At 38.4% G+C, this 21114-nt stretch overlaps 1 protein-coding gene across 3 annotated transcripts in view; it reads right to left on the bottom strand.

The window, feature by feature from the left end:
* The window catches only part of LOC114660506 (golgin subfamily A member 6-like protein 22), a 128286-nt gene that overhangs the window by 101520 nt on the left and 5652 nt on the right, over nt 1–21114 (bottom strand). For all 3 annotated transcript variants that reach the window (XM_051933338.1, XM_051933339.1, XM_051933340.1), the window contains exon 2: nt 10924–10979. In XM_051933338.1, coding sequence (XP_051789298.1) covers nt 10924–10972 — 49 coding nt within the window. In that variant the 5' untranslated portion in view covers nt 10973–10979. The remainder of the gene's footprint in view (nt 1–10923; nt 10980–21114) is intronic.

Raw genomic sequence — 21114 nt, 5'->3', positions numbered from 1 at the left:
ATCTTGCAAAGTTATGAGGGATCTAACTTTGGCTATATTTATTAAGTGAAAAAATGCTGTCCTAGTAATCTGATTAATATGTGATTTAAAACTTAGGTCAGAGTTAATAATTACCCCTAAATTCTTTACCTCTGTCTTGACTTTTAAGCCTAATGGATCAAGCTTATTTCTAATACCCTCATTATATCCATTTTTGCCAATCACTAAGATTTCCGATTTCTCCTATGCTTACATCCTGGATTCACAAATCTTGCCATACATGGCCACACTTTTATTCCAGACAGTCTCTGAATCATAGCCTTATTAATATGCCTTATTGGACTTGTTGCTTAGTTGATTTCTTGCTCCTGATACTGTGGATTGACAAAAGACAGAGACGTTAAAAAGTGACGAGCCCAACACGAGAGAAACATCTGGTCATTTATTTCCTGAACCCTTTTTAATCCACTATAGAGTATCTATCTATCTATCTATCTATCTATCTATCTATCTATCTATCTATCTATCTATCTATCTATCTATCTATCTATCTATAGGGTCACATGGAACCAAAGCAAGATGAAATTCCAAATGGGAACTCCTAAACTCACATTTGCTCCTTGCTGGCCATTTAAAGATTGTACCTTTGAAACAGGTAAAGAAATGTGATTTTCAGGAAGAAATGTACATGCAAACATTTATAGAACAATGAAATTCCACACGGAATGTGTCTCACATTCCCACACCCAATATAGAACAGACAGTGACTTGGAGTTTGTATCTTTGGACAGAGCACTTGAATTTCTTGAACAGTTTAATGTCTGGTGTCAGGCTTATGGATAGAAGTGTTTTACCATCATCTGAACCTTCAAAGTCAAATGAGAAGCAGGACTTAACTCAGCAACACTGAAGAGATCAACCATTTCAGATGCTGGTTAAGATGGATCCAATTATCCTAGGAGGAAGCCTTGGCATGGCCTAGAGTTTTCACATGGGTAAACAGGGTCTTTGTCAGGTGGACCAAGAAAAACTGTACTCCTAACACTTTCGAAATATTCAGTAATAAAAAGAAAGTAGGACACAGGACATTGAGATCTTTAACAAAAGGCAGTTCACGTTTCAGTGATAGGCAAGGGGAGGCATGAGAATTATTGAAAGGCAATCAAAAGATTCTGTTTTAATATAAACATAGCATAACAGTCAGAGAAAATTAAAAGAAATCCACATTATAACAAAGCCAGATTGCCACAATGCTGTGGGCTGACCTGCTCTCCATAGTTGCATTTTATGAATCTGCTTTTTTTCCTGCTCAGTGTTTCAAGGAGTTGGAATCTGTCTTGGTGACTTTGGATGTAAGCTAGAAGCAATCCTTATACAGGATTCCAGGCCATCAGAGGATAAGCTAATGTACACACACAGAGGCTCACTAAAACAAACCATCAGAGATGGCAGTCAACTTGACAGACTATTTTTGGACTGTGGACTACAGAAGCTCCCCTATATGGTGTACAAATATGCAGCCTGAAAACTTTCTTGATTCTAACTAGTGAGTGAGTGAGTGAGTGTGCCCTAAAAGACACACATTAATAGATCAGTGAATTAATGGGCCGATTAGTTATTTCAGGACATATTTACAAAAGAACATCCTTTTTCATTAATGATTCCGCCAGGTCCTCCTTCTGTCTTATGTCGGACTGCAAGTGAGAAAACCTTCCCACAAATGACCTAATGCAGAGTTGTGCTGGGTTGAAGGTTGTCCAACATGAACTGATACCCGTGTCAGCAGGAAAAAACAATTTCCAGAACATTTTTCTGTGACTAGAGTAAAGCATATAAACCTCACAAAGGAGGCACCTAATCCAGGAGCAGAGCTTGAGTGTTGTGATGGAGAGCAACTTCACAGAAACCAGGATAAAATGGCAAAATGATATGATATGCAGCATACATTAAGTCTTTATCAAAATATATTCTTTGACAAATATTAGACAAACACATGAGCAATGGTTCAATTTATTTGACAATCTGTAGACAGATTAAGGGCATATGTGAAAAAGAAATGGTGTTGCTTTCAGAGCAATCCCTGGAATGACTTGTAGGTAAAGAACACTCTTGAAAATCTTGGGGCTGCTCTAGCAAAACATCCTCGGGCAGCCTCAGATGTCCCTGTACATCTGAGACCTGGGTTACAATTAAAAGGCCAGGCACCTTTCGTAACTTTTGTGGTTCTTAGTACGGATTCACGTCTATTCTACATGGGAACTGTTTGCTGCTACCTGATGCCCTCCTGGCTTCCTCCATACTCCAGTTCATTTCAGTGCCCAAGGAGTAACTATTTTTGCAGCTTACATGTGTCCAACTCAAAATATTGGTGGGCTGTAGTGGCTTCAGGTTTTGATTCCAACCACTTTCTTCTTCTTCTCTTGTGTTAATTTTAAGCGATTTGCTTTTTAAGATTCCAAAACCTGAACTGTTTATAATAGCCAGAAAATAATGAGATGCAAAGCAAGCCAACAAATGACCAGCTCACCTAATCCTATCTGCATCTGTATATCCACCGAGGTGATGCGAGGGATGGAGGAATGGAATTAGCCACTCTATGCCAATTGCTGGTGAATGGCACTTAAAAAGACCTTTGCCATCTTCAGCGGCCACTTCCACCACTCTTTCAGGTCTTCAGTACATGCTCCCAGCTGCTTGGTCCTTTTGTCCCCTCTCACCTGACCCCCAGCTCCTCCTCTCTCTGCTCACCCTGGGGTCAGAGGCAAACCATATTCCACACCATTCCCTGGGTCTATGAGCCTACCCAAGACCAAGGTGCACATCCGAGAGTCGCCAAAGGATGCGCACCAGGGTTAATGGACTCATGCAACCAGAAGATGCAACCAAAGTGCTTTCTAAGTGCTGTGTCTGGGCCCCGCTTTTTGCTGCCTACCCCCTTGGACAGTGTGTGGCTACCTAAAGAGTGTGTCCCATTCAGTTCTGGACTCAGGGAAGCTACACTGCCCTCTTCTCAGAATCCTCTGCCTCGAAGGTAACATGAACACTATCTTCTGAGACACTCGAAGGGTGAGAGGCAATCTGGTTTGTTCTGCATAAAGCAAGACATCATGACCGTGATCGAAGGGGTCCACCAGTGCTATTAATAAACCAGTCCGCTATCTTGGAGTCGTTAGTCAGTTCTTCTCCCACTGCTTCCACCAGTCTTGTGATACGCGGCGTGCAAGAGACAGAAGGAATGTAATTAGACTTTTAACGCCAAATGCTGGTGAATGGCCCTAAGATCCAAGATCAGGGTCCACATCCGAGGCTCACCAGCAACCACACATCAGGGCTGATGGGCTTTAGCAGCTGAGTGATGCATGTGAAGGGCAATCTAAGTCCTGTTTCTGCATTCATTCTCCTACCTACTGCTCACAGGACTGCTTTATTACTGGTTCTCTAAGTACTCTCTCCACAGCCACCTGACAAGCATGTCCCTCTCAGATCCAGACAAAAGGATGCTACAATATGATATCTGTTTTTCAGTAAAATATTTGAAAAAAGAAAAATGTCTGAAGAATATCAATCTATTCTGGGACACAAAACAGATTGATGGTATTCTTATAAAAAAGAAAATCAACCATTTTGAAAATATCTGGTATGGCAGAATGAGAGCACATAGTTAAGTATTATAATAAATTAACAGCAATATTGACTTTTTATTAATAAATTAGCAGGAACAAAAATGATGGCCTATTTTAAGTTTAAGACTTCTGAATTAGTTGGTTATCTGTTGTCTTGTTTTTCATCTTATTATTGGCTGCTAGTGAACCAAAGGGAAAGAAGGGTTCTGAATCGTAAAAAGCAAATGAACTAAAATGAAGACAAAAGATGCTTGTTCCATTAGCTTCTGTAACTGGTGACCTAAAAGGAAAGTGACTATGAAAGCCTGCCGGCATACTGCCTCCCAGTGGCTGCTTATCCACACTGGCATTAGGCAAAACTCTTCAGTTATCAGTGTAGGCATCTCTTTTTAAAAAGTCCCTCGTTCTTTCCCTGCTGTTTACCCTTTACCTCCTAGGAAACCCATTTGAACCTTCACAAATCTAAAATGCAAGAGTTTCCAAATTCAGTCCTTGGGCAACAGAGGTGGTCGCAGGCTAATTTCACAAATAAGTGATTCAGATATAGTTGTAAATGATCTAATTGTTTAACTAGTCTTTTTCTTCTTTTATTTTGCATTAAGAAACATGTATTAATAAATATGCTAAAAATCTAAACAAGATTCAGAAATTTGAAATTTTTGACATGTCTTTAAATATTAACTTTATTACTGTATTCTTTTAATTCACCTTTTTCTGTTTAGTTTACTCCTTTAATTGTTTCCAGATACTTATGATTAAAGATGAGCAGTACAGCTACAGCCACAGGTGCAAATGACACCGAATACTAAAGGAAAGCAGCTACTTCAGTATAAAATTCACTTTGAGCTTATTAATAAAAAAGGCTTAGAGGGCCAGTGATTGTATTTATCAAGGATCTCAGAATTACTCCTAGGAATTGCAATTAAATGTCTGACTAGGATAAGAATTTGCCCTACCTCTGAGTAGTACACCCACATCCAGCTAGGAGGGAGTATTCACATTTAAGAAGGAATGTTACAATTTTACAACACCCCTTGTCACACATTGGCACTCATGATGATATTTAATAGATTTCTGATACTACAGATGAACCGGCTTCACCACAAAGATAACAACAACACCAATAATAATACTAATATTCAAAGTATTAGGAGAAGAAGAACAATGGAAAACGTAATAACTTTGGATGTTGCACTTATCTGCAGGTAATTGTTACAACAATATCAAGAATAATACTGTATGACCAATGAGATGGAAAGACAGAATGAAGTTAAGGCCTAATAATGGACATGTTTATTTAACAAAGAATGATCCCAAACTGTTTCAGAAGAATTACCTTCCCTTGATTCGGCCTCATGAAACACCTCGTAAAGAAACAGTTTAGCTCTTCCACTGTTACCAATCATCTTCCAGAGTCACATGTCGTGTTCCTGTCCGTGATCCCACTGTTATCTTCTGCAAGCCTCTATTTATGTAAAGCTCTGGGAGTCTCTGCCTGCCTTCTTGAACCTTCCTGGGCTTGTAAAGTGTAATGTGAAAGTCTCAGCAGTCTCAGCACACCCATGTCATGTTTTGCTGTCAATCACCAATCCAGCCCTGCTTATCTTCGGGGTAATATGATGTCTACTACAACTCAGTTTGTATCCATGACCACCTGTGTGTTGATACTGTGATTTCACTAGCAATTTACATATATATATGCTCATCCACACTTGTTGCAATGATCTTTATGTGTGTGATGATCTGCACAAATACAGCTTGCTTTAACATTACCTCATGTGAAGTGCCAGGGAAGAGTATGAATCTGCATATTACCTCACGTGTTGTAAGGACATTGAAAGGTTGGTGCAAAATTCAAGAAATGGTTGGTTGTGATATACCCAAATCATCTCTATTGCAAAGCTACTTTTTCCCCATGGAAAAACTGTAATAGAAATATAACATGACCATCAATCGCCCTCGGTCTGGAGCTCCATGCAAGATCTTGCCCTCGTGGGGAGAGGATGATCATGAGAAAGGTTGTTAATGATCTGAAGGCAGTTGGGCCACAGTCACCAAGAACACCATTGGTAGCACACTATGCTGTAAGAAGGCACATGTACAGGCCTGTCTTAAGTTTGCTAGTGAACATCTGGGCCTTTACATGTGCCTTCTTGAGCAGTGGGACCTTGCGGGTGCTGCAAAATGTCAATCCATTACAGCATAGTGTGTTACCAATGGTGTTCTTGGTGATTGCGGTTCCAACTGCCTTCAGATCATTAACAAGCTCCTCATGTGTAGTTTTGGGCTGATCCCTCACCTTTCTCATTATCATCCTCACCCCATGAGGCAAGATCTTGCATGGAGCTCCAGACTGAGGGTGATTGATAGTCATTTTATATTAATTCCTTTTCTGAATAATCACAGCAACAGTTGTCACCTTCTCACCAAGCTTCTTGCTTATGGTCTTGTAGTCCATTCCAGCCTTGTGCAGGTCTACAGTCTTGTCCCTGACATCCTTTGACATCTCTTTGGTCTTGCCCATGGTGGTGGAGAGGATAGAATGGAAGAAATTGATTCTGTGGACAGGTGTGCTTCATACACATAACAAGCTGAGATCAGGAGTATCTGTAATTGATTGATTGATTGATTGATTGATTGATTGATTGATTGATTGTAATCTGTGTACCACATGGGCACACAGCCAATGTGTGGGAGCCAGAAATCTGGCTGGGTTGTAGGGGATCAAATACTTATTTCTCTCAATGACATTCAAATCAATTTATAACTTTTATGTAATGTGTTTTTTCTGGATTTTTGGTTGATATTCTGTCTATTTCCATTAAAATGAAACTACCATAAAAATTACAGACTGTCCATTTCTTTGTAAGTTGGCAAACTTACAAATTCAGCTGGGGATCAAATACTTATTTCCCCCAGTGTAGATTTAGTGATCACATAACATACAAGAATTGATACAATTATTATTCCATCTCTATGTGCTCATTGTTGCTCAGCCTTTCCCAAGATGTGCATGCAGATCTCTGCCTGAATGTCATCTACTGGCATCTCCAAGGCTATCCTAAATTCTTGTGAAATCAGGAGTAGTTTCCTAAATTAGGAAAACTGATAAAATACTATTCCTCCTACTCTTAAGAATAGGACCACATCTGCATCTCTCTGAGATTTTTTAGCCAGTTAGGACTTTTTTTTCTACTCTGAGACTCTTGAAAAATCTTAAAAAGCAAGAAAAAGAACAATAATTAATATCACTCAGTCAAATCCTTGCTACATTCACCTAATATTTAGCAAACCCATTTTGCAATTTCTGGATTGACACAAAAAGGCAGAAACTAGGAAATAACAGCTTATTTAACAAAGGTAGGAGTTCATTTAAAAGCAGAATGTGGTTGGGATGAACACCAGTAGTTAAGGTGGTCTATAGGATTGAACTTGAGGACCACTCATTTATGCATTTTATTACTAATTAGCAAACAAATAAATGCAACGTTGAAGTAGTGGCTCTGCTTTAACTTCCAGTGTCATTTCCCCCGTGCTGCTCATAACTGATTGTCAGTATGTGGATGCAATTGAAGGAGCAAACTCCACAGAAATAAGGTGAAATTAAATAAAAATTGTAAAAGAATGTTGATTGTTTAAAACTATGACAAAAAAAAACACATTTATAGAGGCCAGCTAAACAATTAGATTGGTGAGACATAAGAGTGACCCACGGTTGGAATGAAAGCCCGCAGCCACAGTGGTGCACCATCAATGAACTTGGGAACCACTGTCTTAAAGCTTATATTATTGAACTAAACTGTTAACAAATGTGAGAAAGACTAAAAGTGGTTGTTATAAAGTGTATGCCACCTGTAAGTCAATTCTAACTAAATTTCTTGATCAAGTAATGGCAGATTCCTTGAGGAAACACACCACTGAGACCCATTCAAACACTTAATGCTACCCCTAAATCCTAGCCTCAATGACAAACTGCTTTGTGCCTTTCATGCTTCCATTGTGTACGAACAAATATATAACACAACACAGTATTGTCAAGTATGTTTTTACATGTTGAAAAATAAATATAAGTAAAGCTAAAGTGGAGGCATTAGCATGTTTTCAAGTATTTACTTGGGTTTGGCTAAGAAAGGCTGCTGCCGTCTTGTGCTAAAGCTACAATCAGATAACAGAGCCTTATTGTGCCCCTGCCCAAAGAAAAAGATAAACAGTCATTCATCTTACTGGGAGGCGGAGAAAACAAATAATTCATAGTGCCTCCTTCCACATGACTTCATCCTGCCTTACAGAGGAGCCGGTCAGCATGATACTCTTTACTCATTCAAGGCAGCATTTAACAAAAATGTGATGAACAGTCTCGGCGGACAGATCAGTGGGCAGCATTCTGCCTGCCTAAGAGAATGCAAAGCTTTTAATTTGGCCATAGGAAAAGTATTATTCTCAGTGGAAAAAGAAAATCGCAAAGCACAGTGAGGCACTATAATCCACATGCAGTAAATCACAGACCAGACACCAGGTCTGATGCACAGAGTGGCGCCAATAGCACAGCAAATGGAGGGAGTGGGTTCAACTAGAAAACAAATCACAGACTAAATGGAGAGTCCAGCAGTCATTATACTCAGAGGCCTATCCTACATGCATGTAAAAGAGATGATAAAATGTCCCACATTCTCTGGGTAATAGAAATTAAGTTCACCAAATAAAGACAGTGCTTTGTAACGTCAACATACAGCACAAAACAACAACTCAATGAGAGACTTAAAAGAAACTTTAAGATTCTGCACTCTTCCTACAGTAAGTGTCACAAAGTAGAGAAAAGGCCAGCCAGACAAAAACAAAAAGTAAATCATAGCATAGCTGACAGTGCTTGTTAAATTAGGGTGCCTTGGAGGCTAAAATCTTGGACTGTAAGCAGGAGGCTCTCAGTTCAACCCCAATAACTGATTCACTGGGTGACCATTAAGGAGTCTCCTAACATACAAAGTGAAGATGTAAGGAAAGTGCTAACAGCACATGGGCGTTGTAAAAAATTGTTTAAGGAAATTCCCCAAGCAAAGCTGAGTATTACAACTAGTATAACAGATCATATAAAAAGATAAAGGGGAATATTTCAGGGCTTAATATTGCAGAAAATGTATAAAAGGGATTTTTTGTAACTGAATGAATTTTTTTTTAATTCTTAAATTTTTACCTGCATTTTTCTTGGATGAGGCTAATGTGACACTGCTTGTTGATGAGCATTTTAAGTTACTAAGTGGTATTCGTCTGACACGCCTGGCCACACTGAGTTCAGTTATGTCTGCCTGCAGCCCATCCCATGCTTGAATGATTGTCATCCAATTATCCAAAAGAATTCATTTAGACCTTTTGGGTTTGAGCAGTGACATTTTCCTTTGTTAAATTTAGGCTTTGATGAGGCATAGAGAGTCTGCGCCAGACTGAAACGCTTCTGTCATTGCAGCCCAGTCTGTCCTTCATTAGGAACAGCTCTTACCCGATTATCCATCAGAATCCTTGAGGTGTCAACAGTGCGCTGCAGTTTTCTTGGTTAAGTTTTAGGACAAATAGAGTTACTGTAGAATTTTAGATTTTGTTCTGACTTATACCATCAGAGTGGCCACAAATAGACCGTTCACTTTTAGCTCAGCCAATCCAGACCTCCTAGTCCATTTATTCATTGTATTTAAGTCTGATAGGTAGTTACATTTAGGGTTACCTCTCTGGATTTAGCAGTAATTCAATACAATAGCCTCAGTCATGCCCACATATCCTTAGTTGATGAGTGTGCCTCTCTAAAATGCTCATATATTCAATGCAAAACATTAAAGAAGGAATCACACTCAGCCATGAGAAGTATATGTAATCTCCTAAACTAGGAATCAGCCAGGAGTCGGATGTAGAGAAGCCATGCTATCCACTGCACCCAAGGTGTAATTCTATGACATGTGTTATTCCCTGCAAGTTGAATATTTCTTTTCAATGCCATTTGTCCTTAATCTGCTCTCTCACATTAACTGCCAACTTACCACAGCTCACCAATGTGTTTAATCCAATTATGGGTCATGCAGGCCACCAGGACAAGACAGGAGACAACCTTGGATGGGATGTGATTCCATTACTGGCCCAGCTATTTTAAGAGTTTTTGATGCAGCATTAGTGTTTTTAAGGTACTATGGTGTTGTACTGTGTTAGCCAATATGGATGTAGTGAGAAGTCAAGCAAAATTACACCTTTTATTGGCTAACTAAAAAGTTTACAATATGCAAGCTTTCAAGGCAACTCAGGCCCCTTCTTCAGGCAAGATAATAATAATAATTCAAAGATGTAATGTTTTTAAGGTGAATGACTGCCCTCTGCTGGAGATCCTTTAGTTAATTCCGACAGCTGTAGTTATGTGCCCATACATTTTCAGAACAAAGTTTTTCTAAAGCAGGGTGGTCAGCATCAAGTGTAATAGATTGACATAAATATGGAGCTTCTATAAAGGCTGCAGGAAGTTCATCTCTATGCAGCCTCAAGACATCATACTGTGCACAGACTCGCTCACACAGGGCCCATTTAGAGTCCCCAGTAAATGTAAGATGCATGTCTGTAGGATGTGTTACAATATGAAATAGGAAAGGAAAGCTGAAAGCCAAAAGAACACAAGGAGAACATGCAAACTCCACACAGTGACCAGACTGAGGATCTACATGGGAAGGACAACAACCTTCTTTATCTTTGTGCGATCCAAATAAAAAATATTTTATTTCTAGATTAACATAACATTTTCAAACTCTTTTAATCCTACTCAGGGCTAAAGAGGAAGTATCAACCCTAGAAACACAGAGCACAAATTAACCCTAACCAGCATGTTCTTGGGGATGTGGTGGAAAAATCAGAATAACTGGAGGAAAACCCAGGCAGATATGGGGAGAATGTACAACTACAGACAACTACCAAGATGGTATCTGAATTTAAGACACTTGAGCGTGAGGGAGCAGTGATTATTTCTGAGATGTCTGTTTCAGAATTTCATTGGAAAAACCTCTATTAATATTGTAAAACATTGTGTGCATAGAAATTAACTATTAAAACTAGAACTATAGCTTTACTACTTGTTTAGCCAATTAAACATCAAACAACATGGAAATGTAATTCTGAAATTAAATAGTCTTAGTTAATGCAAATATTAATGTGTATGAGAAACACATTGAAGAAATAAATATATTTAAAGAAAGTAATTTCTTTTCCTACAAGATGTGATTTCTCAGAATCATCAGTTTCACTTTTTTACATGTCTTACTTTTGATGTTCCACATATAAACCAAATAACACTTACTGTCAGATTGGAAAGCTTGATTCAGGAGACTTTCAAAATCTTCATCCATTGTGGGCCTAGTGGAGAGTGAAACAAATGAGATGGTGAAATTATTTCCTGAGCGTTTGGACCACTCTAGTAAATGTGAAATACTGTGGCCTCAACGGTTCTAACCCTAGGAGTCAATTTGGTAACAACTGAACAGATTTTCTCTGACTTTACCAAACTGCTGTAAATTGTAATTTCCAAAAAAAAGGTTTTATTTTAATCCTTGTATAATCAATGCTCATCCAAATTTTGACATACATGTCAGGCAAACATCCATGCATTTTCTGGCCTGCCTAAACCAGTTTTTGGATCACAGGGAGCCACAACCTGTTCTGGGCAAACTTCTCCACAAGATAAGAATCAACCCCGGACAGACAAAGGTTATATGAGTCTATGAAAACAATATTATGAACCAATTGTATTAAATTGTGCAGCCTTTGTGTGGGATGAGTGTGTGATCCCAGAGCTGGTCCTATCTACAGTATACACACATCACACACTGTGTATGGAGCCTACGATCAAAGGACTGATAGAAAGGGAGAGTTGAGCCATAGACCTCCACAGCTCTGCAAGTCTGGAGCTCCGCTGGACAGCCAATTGGATTGCACGCTTTTGTCACATGGTTTACTGGATCTGAGTCAGATAGACTTCGCACAACCCAAATCTTATAACAACAGTGTATCCAGGCATATCGCATAACATCACTGAAGTATCATGTAAAGCAACAACCTCCTCAACGGAGCGGAGAGATGAAGGTCTGCAGCTACACTCTGTTGGAGTTATTGCTATTTCATTAATCATCAGGCTAACATTGTTGTGATAATTTTACATTAACTAGCAGAGAGATGGTTTCAAGTCAACACCAATCAGGAGCACAGAAAAGGAAAAAAAGTGAAAGCATGAAGAAGCAACTTGTTCTGCACTTGCAGGTGTTTTTAGAAATCTATACTTGTCCAACTTAAAGTAAGCTAACTGACGTTACATCAATTGCCAGTACATTAAAGCTAGTGGTTTACAATGGAGTAACAATGCCATTATGTGTAATAGTTTTGATATCGAGTGTTTAACAGATACTGTCTCATGTTACTATACCTCCCTGACAAATCCTTGTAGACTATTTATTACTCTACATGTTGTTAAATGCTGCTAATGCTAGTCTACATATTAAGTGCTGTGAGTGTTGCTGCAATGAGGAGATGTTTGTAAGTTTCACCAACACAGGCTTTCATACCTGCTAGTTAGTTATTGGCTGAATTGTAGAAATGTGGAAACAAATAAAAAAGAGCAATTAGTTCAGATTAATGACTACTGTTGATTAATTTAATAGGCAACTAACATTATTGATTTAGTTAATGCCTAATAACTACGTGCTGTCATTGGAAAGACAAAAAATGTAAATAAATTAATAAGTGTATGTGATACATACACATGTTCACTTTTTAAATACTGAATCTAAATATTCAGATTCATTTTGTATTTACGGTATTAAGTAAGTTTATTAAAAAAATGTTCATTATTAGTAACAGTATTTTTATTTATTATTATAATTAGTAGTAGTAATAGTAGTAGTACTAGTAGTAGTGTATTATTATTATTATTATAGTAGTAGTAGTACTAGTAGTAGTGTATTATTATTATTATTATTATTATCTCTCTATTATAGAAAAAATCCTGGGAGAGAATGACTAGGAAGACGAGACGTGATCTTCACGTGAAGATCACGGAAGACACTTAAAAGACCCGCGAGATGAAAGAGATTGGCCACCGAGCGTCTTGCGGGGACCTTAAACATGAGACTTTGTGTCAAGACAATGACCCAGGACCGTCTTGTGGGGACGTAGAACATGAGATTCTTGCAAGACACACCCTATTTACAACCAATATCAAATAAGACCAAGAGGCAGCAAAACACTCAGTCATGTCAAGGCTTTGAGCACACACAGATCCAGTGCTCTCAGTGCATATAAAGCGTATAAGGACAATACGTTATAAATGAAACTTTGACGACTAAGCGAAGAAGAAAGCAGCGTGGAGAAAAGAGCCTCAAAAGTGTTGGAGAGAAAAAAATGCAAAAAAGAAAAAGAATAATCTAGGTGCAAATTCAGAAAATAAGGAAAGTAATAATCAGTCCAGAACAAGTGGAACTGAAAAAAAAGCACATCCAGTTGGGCTCAGAATTAAAAGACAAAGTATAACTTCATAAAGACGTTCAAAAACGTTGGCGCTATACACATGCAGAGCAGGTTAGAGATTATGAAAGCAGTGGAATTCGAAAGGCTCAAAAAAAACGATGGTGCAATACAAATGTGGAGAAAGTTAAAGAATATGAAAGTAGGAAAATTCGAAAGTATTGTAGTGTCCCAAGCAGGTTGAAGCCTTTTTTTTTGGAGAGACTGTTAGGTTCGATTGAGGGAGGGCAGAGTACAGCACGGAAGACTGACAGTGGGGTATTGATTGATGTGGTAAGGGGGGGGAGGAGAAATAACGAAAAGGCGAATAGAGATCGAATATATGGACACAGGTGATATGTCTGAAGTATGTAAATACTGTATTGTAAGGCTTTGAAGTTTAAGTCAGAGAATTTCAAAAACGTGGTTTATCTCACATGCATTTATTGGTTACTTTGCAAAAAAAAATTATTAACTGCTGATGATATGGATCGTTTGTCTGTGCTGAAATTCGAAACAGAGAAAACTATCCTGAATTATGGTACAAAGTCATTAACACATGTCTCACTGACCTCACTTAAAAGATTCAGCATATTGGGACTCTAAATATTCCAAATATTGTTTTTAAAGAAGTTCTGAAATAAAAGTGAAACTAATGAAATAGCAACAATTCAAAGAAAAAACAAATCTTAAAAGTGTGTATCTGTAAAACCAAACACGGAGGTTGGCGAGCGAAGCGAGCAGGGGACAAAGACCCCTAGTTATTATTATCATTATTATTATTATTATTAGTAGTAGTAGTAGTAGTGTATTATTATTATTGTTATTATTATTATTATTATATTAGTAGTAGTAGTAGTAGTAGTAGTAATAGTAGTAGTAGTATTAGTAGAAGTAGTGTTTTGGTATTTATTATAATGATTATTGTTATCATTATTATTATTATTAGCAGTAGTAGTAGCGATAGTAATAAAATTGTTCTTTTCATTACTGTTGTATCACATGTCACATTAACACCCTGGACCATTATTATTATTAATTATTATTATTATTATTATTATTATTATTACTAATTAGGCCTTCATTTTTACAGGAAAAAAATCAATTTTATATATCACTGCCATTAAATAGAATTAAAGCCTAAATCTATGGATTACCTTCCAGACTGCAGCAACCCTTCCAGTTACTGTTGCATCTGCTGAGCAAAGTTTTTCCAAACTTAAGCTCATCATGACACACTTGAGGTCACCCATGGCGCAACGTATGGGCAGCTTGGCTCTTATCAGCATCCACTCAGACGTTGCTCTGAAGCTGTGTTATGATGACTAATAGAGGGCTTTGCCTGCAGAAAATGTAGATGAGTGCTATTGTGATATGCAACAACGAGACTGAGGAAACCTTTAAACATTCATTTTCAAGTTTTGATTATTTAAAAAAGGCATTTTATTATTTTATTACTTTTATTATTTAAAAATGGCATTTTATTTGACTATTTAACTAGTTATTGTTAAGTCTGGGATGCGTGCTTCTCTGTTTACTTATTATTTATATATTTATTCTTCCCGTTAAAGCTGTTATATATAAGAAATACTAATGTAATGAATTCAGGGTGAGGCAGGCTGGGAAGTCTGGGACACCCAAGAAGAAGGTTCTGCTTAGGACCCCAGTTTGCAGCATGGGAGCCATTCTAATGCAAAGCACTGTATCCCAGTTTTTTGGGAACACACTAACACAGGGATTGTTTTGTAGAAGTGTCTCACTCAGAGTGAAACTCTGCTTTGCTAGATTTGTAAAACAGACAATTTCTGAGCTACTTAAATTTCAGGTGAGACTTCCCTACAAAACATGACACTCTTGCCATCTGTTTATATTTCTGATGCCAAAGGCCAAGGCAGTGTCCAGGCTTCCCCCCCAGGCTAATGTGCTGCAAAGACTTTGAATTGTATTTTTTTGTGGCACTTATCAATGAAACAAGCACCTTGAGCATGGGAAAGGTGCTAAATACATACAATGTATTATTATTTTTTTTATTATAATTATTATTAAGCATTAAGGAACACGGACAGCAGAAAATCTTTCCCAAATTACCTTTCACTTGTGTTCAGTAGAGACTACACTTTAGACATCCCTGAACCAAAATAATAACCAAATAATCAGAAATATTCAAAAGAAATGATGATTTTATTATAAAAAATAAATGCACAAGAAAGGTTAAACACAAAGGAGATAGGAATAGCACACATAAAGAAAAATAAATAACCAGACAGCCCTTCAGCAACTCATTAACACTCACATGGGATGCCTGACACACTTACCCACTGTGACAAACAACACACTCCTACCAGCCACTAGTTTTTCGTCCTCCCAGCAGCTGACCTCTTGCCACCACTAGACCACCCAACTCCACGCTCACTGGCCTTATGGCAGGCAGTGTCTTTAAATCTCCAGCCCACAGGCATTTTAGGGGTTATTTCTATTGCCCTCAGAAACACTTCTGGGCAAGTGGCTAGTCTGACCCTTGACTAAGGACACAGCTAAGAGCCCCACTTAGCAGACCCTGCTGTCCCTGCAACCACTGGAGCCTGAATATAATGTAAATTGAGGGTCTGTGCATAAAGTAAAGATCTCCATTGTTTCTAGCTGGGCTAAATGTCACATGCTTTATTTCCACTTAGATTGTACTGCCAAGGACGACAGTGCCATTTATCCCCTTTTATAGTTACACCAGTGCAGTAACCATCCACCCATTCATTTTTTGAGCTTCACTTGTCTATCACAGCATCACAGAGAAATGGAGCCTGTGTTGACAGAGTCTGGCCAAAGACAAGATGCAACCCAGGACGGGGGTCTAGGAACACATTCATATAAACATATACCTTTTATTTGCTCACAGTCAGCTAATTTAGACTGGTCAATGTTATTCACAGCTGTGTAGCTTAGAAACCAATTTCTATGTGTACATATGGTTTCTTTTTATCTAATGGTTTGACAAAGAAACCTGGCTTTAACGGCTTCATGGGATTTGTAAAAGGAGGCAGTATCAGATCTTATGTGATGTGGGTGTACCTAACACACCTATACTCACATACAATGGACCAGTTTAGCATTACCCACAGCCCAATGTGAATGACATTGACAAGCTTGGACAGGTAAAATGCCCAGACTCTACACAGGAGTCCCAGTCATCCTGACCATCATGGGGTGGATGGGGTACTAGTCCATTATGGGGTACACTCACCCTTACAGGGTCAATGGCAAGTCAGCAGTGAATAGCTGCATGTTTTTGGGCTATCTGAGAATACTGGCACAGACATGATGAAAATGTTCAGACCAAGTTTTGTGAGCTCGGAGGTGGCAGCTCTAACCCCTGCAGCATTTTGCTTTTCTTGTACATAAATTTATCTCTTAAATCCAAAACCCTTGCACAGGAAATTAAATATTTTAACTAACTTTTAAATTCCTGATTAATCATTGTTTTACTTTGGAAATGATTTTTCATTCTTCACATATGTGAGCCACCTTGTAGGTTAGTTCTCCCCTCTCAACTGCTGTTATCTCAGCCAACAACGTGGGGTCTCACTAAATCAGGCTTTTCATCTTAATTCCTTTGTAAGAGCTGTTGGCTCAAAGACAGTCATCTCATGATTCTTCATTCTGGTTTGACCTCCCAGCTGGTCAATCTCTCTCTGTACCTTTCCTTCAAGTTATTGCTTTGGGACTCATGTTGGTTCATCTGGAAGTCATAATTCCCAGATGAATTTCCATGCAGATGTGCTTTTCTCAGAGACAAAAGCCTTTTTTGCGATGTGATGTTTTTTAACATTTTCTTATTCAGTTGGAGAGACATAATTGAGCTGATTCACTAGTGATCAAACCTTCATGTTCCCCCACATTGCGCAAATCAAAAGCAGTATTATGAAACATTTAGCTGAGATCTGCACAATTAGTAGTCACAATGGACAACTGACAGAAGTCAATCCAATCTGGGAATTAACATAATCTAACCTTCTCAGATCCTTTTAATCCAATTCAAGGCTGTGGGGGGATAGAGCTTGTACTGGAATGTATCAGGCATAAGTATGAATAGAGTGCCAGTCCATCACAGAATCTCTATTTTATTGGAAATAATTTGAAAAAAGAGCTTAAAATTCAGCCAACAGTATGCTACAGAGGTTAACACTACTGTCTCACAGCTTCAGAGACCTGCATTCAAATTACCATCACCTCCTGCATGGATAAGATTAAGAATGTTGTTCCTGTGGCTGTGTGGGTTTTCTCCTTGGCCTGATGTTTTCCTCCCACATCCCAATGGGTAGATTTATTGGCAGCTCTAAACCGGCACAAAGAGAATGTGAGTATGAGTGTGACTGGTAAAGGACTCTCACCTTGTTTACGGTTAGTTCTTACCTATGCCTTAGTGCTGAAGGAATGGACTTAACTCACCCACAATCCTGCAATAAACTGAACAGGTTATGAAAATGGATGACTAGGTGGCTATAAAAGACAAATTCAACAAAGATGATCCAGCAGAGGGCAGTCACTCCCCTTTTTATAATAAAAAGCTCTGAAGTTCTGAAAATAGTGTCAATGAGTAATGGAAGCTGACACATTAGATAAAGATGCCCTCAAAGAGAAAGAAGCAACATGCAACATGCAGCACAAAATGCCATGCTAGATTGACCCAATATGAGTGAGTTTCCCTGGTGATAGACCTGCCCTGTGGATGTCTTCTGTTTTGTGTCTATGCTGCAGATTAGGCTTTGGCCTCTATTAGAACATTAGAACAATATAGACAAGATCAGGCCATTCAGCCCCACAAAGCTCGCCAGTCCTATCCACTTAATTCTTCTAAAATAACATCAAGTTTAGTTCCGAAAATCCCCAAAGTCCAACTTTCTACCACACTACTTGATTTCTTATTTAACGTCTATATGGTTCTCTATGTAAAGAAAAATTTCTTAATTTTTCAGTGAATTTTACCCTTAAGTTTCCAACTGAGTCTGTGCATTCTTGATGAATTCATTTTAAAATAACAGTCTCGATCAACTGTACTAATTCCATTCATAATTTTAAACATTTCAGTCATGTCACCTCTTAATTGTCTTTTGCTTAAACTCAAAAGGCTCAGCTCTTTTAATGTTTCTTGATAATTCATTCCCTTGTAGCCCTGTAATCAGCCTAGTTGCTCTTCTCTGGACTTTTTCTAGTGCTGCTCTGTCCTTTTTGTAGTCTGGAGTCCAAAACTGCACACAGTACACCAAATGAGGCCTCACCAGTGCATATTGACTTCATATTGTAACATGTGGGTTTAGAAAATCAATGGATAGAGCACCAACCTTAAATTTAGCTGTAAAGAAAATACCTTCTGTGTCATAAAATTTGGTAATCCAATAAACTTTCACTTAGAAAATGCCTCACATGACTTGATCTGCAATCCCTAGTGGCCCCATTCTTTCTACATTTGCTTGCAAAGAGTCTCTGTTTTCTGCAGTGCCCGGGCAGCACGTTTTATCACACAGAGCATGTCCATGAAGCTTAGTAAGTTAAATCTAGACCAAACCCATGCATCTTCCTGTCTAATGTTAACATTTTCATATTACAACAGTGTACTTTCAGCCTGTAACTTATGCTCACGGGCAGCTTGGTGGCACAGCGGATAGCGTTCTCCGCAGCTATTGCACTCCATTTCTGAGTGACTGCTCACAATCCCAAACACATGCTGTCATATTGATCGATGACCATGAAGTGGTTCATTATGAGAGAGCATGCCATAGCATAGACTGTTGGATCAAGCATTGCATTTAAGGTTGAAATAGACTCTGCCTGTTTGCACCCACTGTGCCACTGTGGACATGTGCTATCTGTGCCTTTTTGGCATATTGTTTTATGTTAAGGTTTGTTTTATTAATTCATTTAAATCACTGTTCACTGTACAAAATTTTTTTTTTTTTTTTCAATTTCCTTTTTATTAATTTTATTGTAATCATTCGGTACATGTAGATCAATTTTTCCAAAAAATAGGATTGAAAACAAATCAAACCCTACCCCTGAGAAGGAGAGCATGGCCAAAAGAGTAAAACATAAGGCTTGTAAACATGCCTAAATTATTGAGTTTAATAGGGCAAAAAAAAGATAAATGGAGAAGGAAAAGAAATGCAGAAATAATTATTTCTTCTTTTTCTAAAATATTATTGATTAGATCTTGCCAGGTTTTGAAAAAAATCTGTACAGATCCTCTAACTGAGAATTTGATTTTTTCCAATTTCAAATAATATAAAACATTGGTTTCCCACTGACTTATTAGAGGAGAGTTAGGATTCTTCCAATGTAACAAAATCAGTCTGCATGCCAAATGTGTAGTGAATGCAATCACAGTTTGCTTGTCCTTATCCATTTCAAATCCATCTGGAAGAACACCAAACACAGCTATTAATGGGTTAGGAGGGATTGTAACACCAAGGCTGTACTAAATATTCTTCACTAATTTCAGAAAGAGAACAGAATGAAGGAGAGAGCCTTCAGGAGATTGTGCTTTGAAACATAAAGGAGAGAGAAACTACATGTGAACAGATTCGAAAAGGTATAATTGAGCAACACCAGAGATCAAGGTGTCTGCCCACTCCTAAGTTAGACAATTATAGAATCCATTGTACCATTATGTCCTTGGCCATGACTACACAAAAGAAGAAGACAAGGAATCTGGAAAAGCTGTTTAAAGGAGAATGTGAATAATAGAGTTATACCTTTTAAAAATCATAAAGGATGCGTGTGTCAGCTTTTTTCAATCATTTAAAATGAAATGTTTTGCTGTTATTAAATAACATTGTATCAACTCTTTAATTGTACCAACCATTCATCTATCCATTTAGCCATTTGTTTTTATTACCTGCTATGTGCAGCGTAATGTTGTGTTGAGTCTCAGTCTGTCCTGGCAGCACTGGTGGCAAGGCACTAGATGCCAGGTCACCTAAGGGTACGTTCATACAATCTCTGAAATTCTAAAATTGGATTAAGTGGGTTCAGCTGTGCATGCGTAGATGGATGAATGAATAATGATTATTTCTATTTACACCTAATTCATGCACCCTTAATTTGTTCTTGTGGTGCTGTTAGTTCTCATTTTAGGAACCTAATCAAGGACTTTGTTAAATGGTGTGACTCAAGCCACTTACACTTGAACACCAGCAAATCCAAGGAGCTGGTGGTGGAATTTAGGAGGCCCAGGCCCCTCATGGAGCCCGTGATCATCAGAGGTGAGTGTGTGCAGAGGATGAAGACCTATAAATACCTGGGAGTGCAGCTGGACGATAAATTGGACTGGACTGCCAATATTGATGCTCTGTGTAAGAAAGGACAGAGCCTACTATACTTCCTTAGAAGACTGGCATCCTTCAACATCTGCAATAAGATGCTGCAGATGTTCTATTAGACGGTTGTGGCGAGCACCCTCTTCTACATGGTGGTGTGCTGGGGAGTCAGCATTAAGAAGAGAGACGCCTCACGCCTGAACAAACTGGTGAGGAAGGCAGGCTGTATTGTAGGCACAGAGCTGGACAGTTTGACATCCGTGGCAGAGCGATGGGCACTGAGCAGGCTCCTGTCAATCATGGAGAATCCACTGCATCCACTAAACAGTATCATCTCCAGACAAAGGAGCAGCTTCAGTGACAGACTGAGGAGATCGTTCCTCCCCAACACTATGCGACTCTTCAATTCGACCCGGGGTCTGTAAACGTTAACATTATTCAAAGTTATTGACTGTCTGTATACCTGTATCGTTATCACTCTTTAATTTAATATTTTCTTTATCAGTATGCTGCTGCTGGAGTATGTGAATTTCCCTTTGGGATTAATAAAGTATCTATCTATCTATCTATCTATCTATCTATCTATCTATCTATCTATCTATCTATCTATCTATCTATCTATCTATCTATCTATCTATCTATCTATCTATCTATCTATCTATCTATCTATCTATCTATCTATCTATCTA

The sequence above is a fragment of the Erpetoichthys calabaricus genome, chromosome 11 (assembly GCF_900747795.2).
Source record: "Erpetoichthys calabaricus chromosome 11, fErpCal1.3, whole genome shotgun sequence".
Taxonomy (NCBI): domain Eukaryota; kingdom Metazoa; phylum Chordata; class Cladistia; order Polypteriformes; family Polypteridae; genus Erpetoichthys; species Erpetoichthys calabaricus.
The sequence above is the reverse complement of the archived record's forward strand: the minus strand, read 5'-3'. Positions and strand labels throughout refer to the sequence as shown.